The sequence below is a fragment of the Hibiscus syriacus genome, unplaced genomic scaffold (genome assembly GCF_006381635.1).
Source record: "Hibiscus syriacus cultivar Baekdansim isolate YM2019G1 unplaced genomic scaffold, ASM638163v2 tig00002237_pilon, whole genome shotgun sequence".
In the NCBI taxonomy this organism is placed as follows: Eukaryota; Viridiplantae; Streptophyta; class Magnoliopsida; order Malvales; family Malvaceae; genus Hibiscus; species Hibiscus syriacus.
The window spans coordinates 3,940,865-3,953,487 of NW_024061918.1; the positions used below are offsets into that span (position 1 = coordinate 3,940,865).

Consider the following 12,623-nt stretch of genomic DNA (forward strand, 5'->3'; position numbering starts at 1 on the left):
TGTGTAAAATACATTTATATTATTTTGTTAGTGTTCAATTGTTTTAATTATCACATATTTTTAGTAAGTAATGCACATTGTCTATCGTATTTCAAAATCTATTGTATATTATGATTTTAACTTCCTAAGATGATATATGTATATACATAGAAAGTTTGTTTTATAACCTATAAGTTGTCTTACGTTGGTATTAATATATATATATATACTTTATAATTAATTACTATATATTAAGTATTATTTTGTCTGTCTAAATGTCATGTATATATGTTTGTACATATAGGCTCAGGTTTTATTTTTTATCAATTTGTATAATACCTCCATAAGCATAACTCAACTCAATTCAAATAATTAAACTAAGTGTAATACTTTTTCATTTTAAGGTCGTCGTGAAGTGACTATCTTAACGTATGAGAAAGCCACTTCCGATGATTTTAAAAAGAAAATGTATCACATTAAATGGAAACCGTAAAATTTGATTGCTCTTAAAATTTGGGAATGAGAGAAAAAAAATTGTTCTTCTATTTAAATTCTTTGAGAAAATATCTTTAGAACTTATAAAAGGTCTATCTCGATGTCTTTAAATAATCGAACATCCTTCTTCTTTATAAAATGATTGGTAAATCGTGTTTAATTAATCATTATTTTTATCATTATTCATGCATTTGAAACTTGAATTAGCAATGAATTTTCGAACGGAATAGTAATATTTCCTTATTTCGATTGGATTAAGAAATTGATGCTTTAAGGTATGAGAGACATTTTCTTCTTAATAGGAAATAATTAAATATTGTCATTTTTCATCCTAAAAATCAAGGAATGTGTTTAAAAATGGATCTTAAATTAAATTAAACTCAAATTTGTAAGATTCATTGCAAAGACAACTAATTAATCGACTAGGTACCGATTTAGGGCACTGTGGGGTGTTAATCCTTTCTCACGCGTAATCGAGTCCCAAACTCAATTTTTTGGTATGCAGACCTTAAAATGTTGTTTTAATAATTTTTAAATTAAATTTTATTAAAATAAAAAAAACATTTTGAGTGTCCAATCACACTCTAATCAAAGATTGGTGTTAACTTCTCGAACCATGTTTTATTTTGATTTTAAAAAAACCTCAAATTAATCGAGATGATATTTTCTAAATCACTTAAAAATTAAATTTGTTTTTTAAGAAATCGTTTCGACAAGTTTCCAGTTAGGAAATGATAGAACAGCATTGAAGCATAGAAAGGATCGATGCCGGGTGCCTCGTTATGGCTCAAGGCTCGGTATTTTGGACAAGTCGACGCAAGTGCGACACTTGCAATCGAGGAAACGGCACTTGAGGCAACCGAAACAGACACAAGAAGTGCAACATTTGCACGTCGGAGATTGAGGGCAACCCCTGCAACTCTTCCTGCTTGCTCGTTCTTCATCATCTTTGCAGGTGATTCTGAAATAATAAAGCTAGACACTTATCGGATTCGAACAGTGATTACTCAATGTCGAAACTTACTTTTCGTACGGCCAGTTAGCACACCTCCACCTCCTTGCATTCAAAGTATCATGGTACGTACGACGTTCATCGTCGGTCTGGAGTCGAAACCGGCGTTCTTTCTTGCGCCTGGTGCAACGGATGAACTCGTCACAATGGAAAAGGTGCTTAGCTCGCAAGCAGTTTAGCTCGTTGGCTCCGTTGGAAGCATGTTTGTAGTATTTGAGAACAGTCCTCCATAAAGGAACCTTGTTATTGTACATCACCACCCAAATGTGGCTCTTCCATTTCCCGGTCCCTTCTTTCCCAGAATGTTTTTCGAAATCATAAGCCGTCAATTTCTCTGGTTTTCAAGAATACACAATAAAACATGTGAAGTGAATCTCAACTAAACACAAAGACACTATAATTCTATGAAATTTACAATAATGAATTACCTTCATCGCAAGCCGAAGTGCATTCGGAGGATATAAGAAACGGGCCATTGGTTAAAACCCTAAGCCTACCAATGGTATTGCCATACTTTTTGCTGGTGCATCCATACTTATCCTCAATAAAATCTGACTCTCTTTTCAGTCCTTCCATGTCTTTCAACTCTCCTTCACTGAACATTTCTCACAATAACCTCCAAAAAAACAACAAAAGGATAAACCCTAACCACAATTCGTTTATTGACCAAAAACAATAAGGTTTCTTAATTGCATGGACTATACCAAATATTTTTTCCAATTTGATCAAAAAGGCCTTTAAATATGGAAAATTCCTCATAGCTTATTATATATCAAAACATGCATTATAAAGTCTTACATGATGGGAAAGGGGATTTGAACATTTATAGATTTTTCTAAACCTCTTGTATATATCATGTAATCAATTAATTCAAATTATTTAAAATAAACCCTAAATATTACATTTAATCATCAAAACATCTTTAAAATTGCTTCTCAGGTCGGCATATTTTGTAATAATGGATAATCACCTAGTTGTCTCAATTTCTCTTTTCAAATCAGAAATTGTGCATGTGTTACTTATATACATGTGTGTTTGGTGCAAGGTACAATTTAAGGCAATTCGACAAACAGTTCACGTCAGTCATATTGTTCGATAATTTTGAACAGGTTTCAAACATCTTTGGGTTATAAAGTATTCACTTGCACTATAGCAAAATAAATTTTTAGCGGCGTTTTTTAGTCATCTAGCGGCGTTTTTGAGCGTCGTTAAAAACCCTTCTGACGCAAAACAAACGTCGCAAAAAGTGCCGCTAAAACAAACACCAAAAAAATTTGCGACGTTTGTGAACGTCAAACACCGCTAAAGATTATGCTTTTTAGTGACTTTTGTTTCCAAAAATGCCGCTAAATGCTCTAACATATAGTGGCATTTGTGAATATAAAATGTCGCTATTGACTGCGTATATAGTGGTTTTTCTATATGAGCACCACAAAAGATCTTGAATTTTAGTGGCGTTTTGTTTTACAAACGCTAGTATTGACTATGTATTTAGTGGTGTTTTATTATACAAACGTCGCTAATTAAAACTGATTTTCATCTTAAAATGCCGTTAAACCAACCTAATTTGCAAATGTTATTTTCTGCTGTCTATTACCCAAATTTAATATCATGTAGCAATATCCAATAACAACCACCTTAAAATTTAATTACGACTCGGATTAAGTAAAAATAGTTGATATCTTCGCTTTTTCTCTCCTCTCTATAATTTCTTAGTTTGGATCAATCTTTCTCGCTATAGCAGACCAATCAGTGGCTCGCTGCTGTTAAGCTTTTGATAATTGATTTAGTATTATTTGGTTTTTAATATATTTGTTTCTTCTGAACATTTTGCAGATGAAGCACAAATTTGATGCTTTAGAAACTAGGGTTTTGAATCTGGAATCCGGTCCCTACGAAGAATCCAAATCCACCCCAGGTACTTCTAATTTCCTTTTTTAATTATAAACTTTAAATTCTATGGATTTTATTTGCCTAATTGGTTAACTAATCAAATTTGATGTTTTGCTTTTTTATTATTATTCATGTAGACACCCGTTTTTGTCCGAGTCTACCAAAAATATTATTTTATTAATTTTTTATTATTATTACTATTATTATTATTATTATTATTATTATTATTATTATTATTATATTCATACCTTTTGTTTTACAGGCCCAATTCCAGGCTCAACCCGAGCCCAATTACAAGTCTCACCCAACAGGTCCAAAGTAGTACAAGGCCCAACCCAGTTACAAACCAGTTGACCCAGCAACCCAACAGACAACCCGACTCGGAGGGGATCTGACCCGGCCCGATCATGTTACCTTAGGGTTTTTAAAACCCTAAAACTAAAGCTTCAGCTACCATCACTGTTACAGGAGCTAAACTGTCCACCCAGACATGTGTAATGCACGCACCAACTCTTTAACACCCAGACCGATGCGTGAGCCACCCGAAGATGATTCTCGAAGTTGCCTCGTCATCAACCTGCAAAACAGAAACCAAATCAATCCCATGTTATCATCTACAATAGCCTAATCTGCAGAACCCATTAAAAATAACATAAATCCAAAAAATCTGGGATTTAATCTAGCTATATTTAGAGAAATTCAACCCTTATACAGAGACTTCAAGATTATCACCAAAGCCAAGATTAAAAATACACGCAATGAAAGAAGGTGGATATCACCATAAACAAAAAATACATAGTAGAGAGAACAATATTGGGGATTCGGGGAAAAGCCAGAGAAAGAAACCTAGAGAAAAAAAGAGAGATATTCGAAAGAGATTCGAAAGAAAAACTAAAGAAAACTAAGAGGGAAATAATTTCACCGAGGGAAGGTTTGAAGCCTGTCGGAATATTAAAGGTCGTCGGAGACGAATAAATCGAAACGTTCTTCGTAGATTTACGTTGATAGATCCATTTCCAGGCAAAACCAACCACGGATCCATAACCAGAATGAGGAAACGCTTCGGGTCATACCATTTTCCCTCTGCTCCAGCGCTGGCCGGCGGCCGGAACGGCGGAGCTCCATCGGATTATGGGCTTCAGTTGAAGCTCCAGAGAGCTTTCTCTCATTCTCTCCCTTGTTGTGAATTGAAGAAGTGTGAAAATGGGGTGTGTGGGTTTCATAACCCATCAAAGAGGTTTATATATAAGCTTCGAAACGACGTCGTTTGAGGGTGGACTTGGGGAGCATTTTCTCGCCTGTGATATTCACAAGAAATGTCCTATTTATCTAGTAACTTTTCAATTTAGTCATCAATGCAACTTTAATTTATTTTTACTTTGATATCTTATTATGTGTATGTTGTAATTTCGTCCTATTATTATATAATATGATACTCTTAATGTTCCAATTTGGTCACAAGATTTGTAATTATTCTATTTGTCACTATTGGTATTTGGTTTAATTATTGTGTGTGTCCTTTATATTTCTGTTTTAACTATTTTAGTCCTTTAAGTTTTTGTATTCGCTATTTTAGTCCTTTAACTTTTTGTATTTACTATTTAGCTCTTTAAATTTCTGTTAATTATATTTTAGTCCCTTAAATGCTTATTTTTGGTATTTTATTTTGGTTTGTAATGTTTTTTGTTTTTTATTTTAGTCTTTCATGTTATCAAGTATGGTTAATTTATATCTTAAGCATATCATATTTGTATACATATTTATCTTAGTCAAACATTGGTAATTATGTTATACATGTACATATTTATTATTTATATATTTTAATTTATGTTTTTTATTTTTGGTTCTCACTACTAGAAAAAAAACCCTTTAATGACGTGCATTGTGCGTCATCTATGGGTGCGGATGACACACAAATGCTTGTCGTTGAAGCCACCGACATGAATCTCATATGACACGCAATTGTGCGTCATAAATTTATGATGCACATTTATGACACGCATTTATGATATGCATTTATGACGTGCATTTATGACGCTCATTGCGCTTCATTGAAGCCCCGTCATAAATGAAGACGACACACATTTGTGTGTCATAAATTTATGACACGTATTTATGACTTACATTGCGTGTCATTGAAGCACATGTCATTAGAAAAGATGACACACATTCGTATGTCGTGATTGTATGTCATAAATTATATATATATATATATATATATATATATATATATATATATATATATTGTAGATTGACAAATAATCAAACTAAATCACATTTAATGTCTCATAATACTAAATATATATCATATTATATATAAGCAATCCATTTGCATACAATATATTCACATTAAGTTATCAAAAATATTGTAATCATATGTCGATACAACATATCACGACATAATAAAGTTTGTCACATAAGATTCCTCAAAACCCTATACAAATATAGCGGGATTATGTTCTGTCAAAATGAATCATATATAGATGGAACGTTCAAAATATTTGATAACTTGAGCACAAAACATACAATGTCAGTAGGCGTTTCATGTTTCTGAGCACAGGAAAATCCTGACTTGGCCCATTTATATCACTAATCCTCCTACACAAAAGATAAATGCAATATTTGCAAACACATCAGTGTTGATCCTATGAACGTGTACAGATACGTGGTTTAAAATAGAGGAAAATTTTGAAGAAACTTACAAGTCAGTTAGATTTCTTAGTAAACTAAACGTCACTGCCAAATTCCGAGTTAATTGATTGGAGGGGAGCATCCTGAAATTAAAATGAGCATGAAAACAAATCATTTGATCAAGGCCAATTTAATAAGAAATTAAGAGAATCGTAAAATATTAAACAAAGAAGAAGAAGAAAGTACTGAGTTTTTCCTTACAAAGTTTCCAAGTTCACTAAATCCCCAAGTTCAGGTGGTACAGGGCTCAAAAATTGGGATAGATATTAAATACCACTAGCCCAAAAAAAGTCACTTAATCTTTATCTAGAACTTAAAAGGAGGACATTTCAAAAAAATTCGACTCATCAACAACATGACTAACATCGCAAGAAAACTAAGCATACAAATGGGAAAAAACCTCTTCCTAAATGCTTGCTAAATCAGGAAAACTTTAAGGACTAGAGAATAAAATAAATGACAGATTCAATTAATAATTGAAAAATCAGAACTCTTCGTCACTACTTTCATGTATAAACTGGTATACAAATACAGTTGTAAACTAGTAATGCTCAGTTCATGTTCTCTCAACTAAGTATTGACCAAAAACTAGTATGTGTAGCATGAATTGTTTTCCCCTCGTCCAACTTCTTGGATTTCTTACTATAATGTTATATAACACTGACAATTATAAATACCAAATATCATGATCTAATAATAACAAAGATAATCAGATAACACATTATAAAACATATGATTATTCTTAGTAAATTAAAGCTATATATGGGATAGATATTTTAATGCTAACAACAGCACAATTGTGCAAGAAACTATTCAATCTTTGAATTATAATTCAGTAGATTTTACATCAAAGTGTATACCCCTTCAATGTTTTTTCACTTCTGTCCATATAGTTGTTATCCTTCTTTCTTTCTTCTATCCTTATCGTCAACTAAGCACTAAAGGTCAGGCTCCAATAAAAACAAATGAACTAAATTAATGGGAGGAAGCTCAACTTAGCATTCACAGTCTTTATTTAAAGCATTTAACATAAAAGAAAAACCACAGATGCAGTACAATTCAATGCTCAGCTTTTTAACACTTAATTTTTCACTTTATCAAACTGCACCTAATATAACAATAAAATTCAGTGCAAAAACTTAAATTCAATAAAGTTTATCTTTTGCGTAACAATTTACATTAAAAGTCAGGAATAAAGAGTAGTACAGAAAAATCCAATAAGAAGCCAAAAAATAAACTTACACACCAAGCCAACTTGCGAATGCAAGATATTGCAGCCTCTGAGCATGAACTAGTATCTCATTAGCTATATCATGATGTATAATTGGGAAAATTGGCAGCCAATTTTTATCATATGTGAAACACCAGCTGATATACCCAAAAAAAGGTAGCATTTAACACTCTATGAAACCACTTGAGAAGACATAAAGAGAATAAAGACAAACTTAATTGTGACAAACTTAATTGGCATTCCTACAGCTAGTTGCAGGTCATAAAGAGACCATTAAGTTCTAGAAATGGGGACAATGTAACAAAAAAACCACATTTTATTGTGACAAACTTAATTGGCATTCCTACAGCTAGTTGCATTTGCATATATTGTTGAGACGGGAGTATATGGTTTAGCATTCAACAGTTTAGTATGAAGACATTCCTTACAATAGTTAGTAATGCTAGATGGAAAAGAAATTGAAGTTAGTTGCATGTCAGTCATACCTTGAAAACACAGACAAGGAAAAATGCAACGATTCTGGAGAATGCCATGTGAATCATTGTCAACGTCATAGGAAACGAGAAATTGAAGTACTTGGGAGACAACACCCACTGAAATAAGAAATAAATAACATAAAAATGGAGATAATGAATTGCATAAACGAAAAGTTCATTCCTAATCAAATTGAAACAAAAAAAACATCATTGCTTTAGTTGTAACCTAAACCTAACTATCACAAGTAATAAATTAATAAAGCTTGATCAGTTATGGACTTTTGTTGCATGATATTGTAAAGGGGGAATCATCTATTGCAGGAATGTTGTCTTGAACCAAAATCTATCTGGTCAGCTGAGCACCCATCCAATTACTTGCATGCTTCATCTTCAGACAACTGGAATTCGTCTCCTGTATTTTTTCCATATCACTAGAAGCAGTCAGTTCAAATAATATTAACCAAATATCTTCATTTTTCTGATTTGTCATACACATCAATGCTAACAACAAGAAAGAACCACAAAATAGATCATTCAGAAGCATAGTTAAAGACATTTTATTTGAAAATAATATAGGAAACCCATGTTGACATATTTTAGAAGAAGCGCATCTTATGAAAATGGACTTCCTAAAATCCGCTTGTTAGAGAAAAAGGATCCACCAACAGAAGTATAGATTAATGTGAAGTATAGATTAATGTGAAAGATAAATTAGGTTAGTGCCCCCTCCTTCATCTACATTTAAAATGTACTTAATATCTAAACTAGAGTCCTCCATAACGATGAAGCAATATAAGATAACCTCACAAAGGGCATGCCATTATCACAGAGCACTCATCGAAATCTTGCTGTGAACTAACAAAACTCACAACCCAGATATGATTCTCTAATCCTCGAGCAGTTTTATAGTTAACAAATCAGATCGAATGATTGTATTTCCTTCTTTCTAACGGTTCATTAACTTGCAGCTAGAAGCCTTTGCAGTGTACCATCATTGACCGCAGCTCTGAGATCTAAATAGTCAGAAAGAAATAAGAAAAATGAAATCAATACATATATATATGTCTAATATCTAGAAAAACAAATACTATGGAGACAAAGTAGCTAACCATCAGAGCCTCCAATATGCTTGCCATTCACAAACACTTGTGGAACAGTGCTTCGACCTATCAAATCCAGAAGAACATATTGGATTTTACCTCCATTGTCTAAAACAAAAACTCAACAAGTCAACACTTCATCTAAAATTACTCTTTTTCTACTCACACACACACACACATACAATAAACGAATTAGAAGAAGATGTATAATATCCATAGATACCTCAGAGATCAAGCTCTACAACATAAGGTTTCTCATTTAGCTCACTGAAAATCCACTTGGCACGAAGGCAATACCTACAAACAATACACAAGCGAAAGAATTATGAGCAGCCCATCATATTATCTAATCACAAAACCCCCAAGAATTGAAGTTTCAATTATACTTTTGAAGAAATACCCATAAAGTCAAAAAGTCAAAACAAGATTGATTACGCTATCCTGATTCTAAATCATGAACATTGAAATATTGAAACGAAACTGTAAATGTAAAAAATGGAGAAAAGTGGCACATGGGCAATAGGATTTAGAGAACATAACGATCTTGTTGGAGAAGATGGCGTTTTGGACAAAGGGAAAAAGGGAAAAAGAGAAAAAGGGGAAGTATGCAGAGTGAACTGATAATTATCAAGGGGGAAGAAGCGGGAAAGGATGAAAATAATGGGGGGGAAATTAAAAGACGATTTTTAGAGATGACACACATTTAAAAAGTGTATTCTGTGTTTTGTAAATTTTTTGGATTATGACTATTAAATATGACACACATTATTGTAAGTCATAAATCATTCATATTTTAAGAAACATGACATTTTTTATGACACACAGTTTTTGCAAGTCATAAATTAGCGTGTCATTGTCAGTGTGTCATTAAAGGTATATTTTCTTGTAGTGTCTTTTACATATTTTAATATATATTTATTTCAAGCTATTAATTTCAAGAACAATGATTTGTAAAATGGGTGTTGAAAGCCTTGCTTGATCGAAGCATTGCAATCCGATACAACATTCGAACGAAATATGAACTTGGAATAAATCGAGTTTATCTCACAAATTAATTCGTTTATTTTTTATTTATCCAAATGATGCAACGTATGATAAAGTAAATAGCAATTTATTTCAGTTGTATGCAAAACATTGTTTTTTTAATTTTTATTCGATTCACGTCTTTTAACCAAAGAAGGAATATTTTTTACAGATAAGAAATAGTCGAGATAGCTTTCCCGACGAAGGATTGCTAATCTTGAGATCTCTTTTTCAGGTTAAAGAATTTTCTTTAATTAATAATTCAAAGCAAATTAATTAAATTTCAATAAATGGATCATAATTTAATTTTATATTTGATTCATGATTTCCACCATTTACGACAACGTGTAAGCGATTCAATACCATTTTTTTGGCGTTGTGGGGGTGCTTACTCCTCCCACACATAACCGGCTCCTGAACCCTTTTTAATCTAATCTTTGGTGACGCATACCAACTTTTGTCTTAAAAAATGATTTTTCTTAAAATTGTTTTTAAAAGACGTTTTTAGGTATTCTACCTACCTAACCCAAAGGTCGATGGCAACTCCCTTTCAATTTAATTCAAATCAATCCAAAATCAACAAATTTTCATAATAAAAGTCATAATTGTTTTTTAAATTAATATTTAATTGTTTTATAAAAAATGGTTATAATAGCTTAGCGACTTTGCTGGGGATTTTTTTAGAGAGTCATGATGTAAGTCGCTTACACATTTTCGTAGTGGTGGAAATCGTGAGTTCGAGTCTTTAGTTAACTTATGATCCATTTATTGAAGTTTTTAATTGTTTCATTTTTATTGTCATACTAACATTTTAATTTTTGCTTTCAGCTCTGTCCAAGTTTTTGTCAAGTTTTTTCTTTTCCGTTTTTGAGTCAAAGTAGGTACGTTCCTCCTCACACACATCACGTGCATTCGCATGTCATAAGCTTTAGACCCGCGCTTCGATCCAAATAAGTGGGGTGAATGCTTTAATCTCGTAAGAATTTATTCTTCGTATGATTTTTAGCAAATAACCCATGGGATACATACCTTATATCTTCGTAGGGATTTATTCCTCGTATGGGTATAAGGCAGTGAATCCCCCTCGAATTGAACTTGTTCCGTTCGAAACCTGTAATGGGTGAGGATCGAGGGTTTGGCAGCTAAGGAGGCACTAAAATCAAAGACAATTCAAGTACCCTTTTCCTGTTAGACCCGAAACCATGCATATAGTGAACCGTAGAATGGTCACCCTAGGTATAGACATATTGAACCTATGTCTGTCATTAGGTACCCGAAATAAGTGTACACAAAGGAGGAGCATTTTTGAACCTTTTCTTTTTAGCTTTAAATTATGTTGAATAATAGCATACGAACTATATACCACACTATTAGGATTAATCATTGTGGGTAGAAAGCATGTCTGGGTAGGATTACTATTTAATAAAAGCATGCTCGGGTAGATATCATGATTAGGTAGGTGTTATGTTTATCTGTAGATAGCATTTTTAACTCTATTAATTATCTTGCTTGTACAAACTCGTTTTTATCTTTTGTTTGTGTTACTAACTCATTTTTCTCTTTTGTTTGTGTTTTTTTCATCCTTCTTTACATTATATTTCATTGACATAACATAATGCGAAAGTGTTGATCCAAAAGGGGATATTCGAGAGAAAATTTTCACAAGAAGAGATAAAAGTTTTCAATTAAGCAGTAGCATACACAGACATGCATTGAAGAATAAAATAAGTTCATAGAGTCCAAGAATAAGACTTGCTCGAAGATCGTGCAGGATTCGAGACTGAAATGATGATCCATCGATCCGAGGAGTAATCCAGCATTAAAGCTTTTTTTATAATCATTTTATTGCTATCCTCCAAGGAGTGACGTATTGACTTCACCACTGTAGGGGCATTAATCAAATTAGGGTACAGAGCATTTGAGGGGGGAATCATTTTCAAGGACAAAGATCCTAGATGAAGCAGTGATCCATTTCAGACTCAAACTCTAAGCGAAGGCATGTCTGTAAAGTGGATTGTCTTGTAATATGAAGGCTTTTATCTCTAGTGAAAATTATTCTATAATATTCATCGTTGGGATCAACATTTTTACATCTGCATTTGCATCTTTGTATTTTGCATCTGTATTTCATTTTTTAAGCATTTTCATATGCATCATTCATAAAAACATGGTATTAATCCACGAAGGATTCGATGAAGTGGTCCTAACTACATTGAGAATAGAAGCAAGAAGTTAAAATCAACACGATGGAAGCTTGCTCGGCTGGTTATAGGGTTGAGCCTTCTAGGATGATCTGAGAAAAGAGTCCTCATATCTTGAGGTCTATGATATTGATACCACATAGGAAGCTTCAGACATTCCACTGAAAACTGTAAGGCACTGAAGTGCAAGATCCATAATCTAATTGATTCGGTGGCATGGACAATCAAATAATGATGGGGCATTGCATATACCATTTGCACTGAGAGCATTGTTTTGTTTGAACCCATTTTTATTTTGTCTTTAGTAGTTGCTTAAATATGTTTAATCTTTTGATAACTGAATTTATGCTACCTTCTAAGGTTTAATAATTGAACAAATTTTAATCTTTAGTTATTTTAATATCAAATGAATTACGGATTCTCTTAATTCTTCAAGAATTATAGATTTTTGACATATGACAAGATTAAACCTTTCTTATCCTATCTAAAACCCCAAAATAAAATCTCCTAATTTTTTACCCA

The 12,623-nt window shown here is 32.7% G+C and overlaps 1 protein-coding gene across 1 annotated transcript; it reads right to left on the reverse strand.

Moving 5' to 3' along the window:
• Positions 1-1,188: 1,188 nt before the first annotated feature.
• Positions 1,189-2,089, reverse strand: LOC120140054 (protein ULTRAPETALA 1-like). Its single transcript, XM_039155118.1, has 3 exons — positions 1,915-2,089; positions 1,499-1,820; positions 1,189-1,435 (listed from the first exon to the last, which is right to left on the reverse strand). The coding sequence occupies exons 1-3, from the start codon at positions 2,087-2,089 to the stop codon at positions 1,255-1,257; spliced, it is 678 nt and encodes a 225-aa protein (XP_039011049.1). The 3' UTR covers positions 1,189-1,254.
• Positions 2,090-12,623: the final 10,534 nt, after the last annotated feature.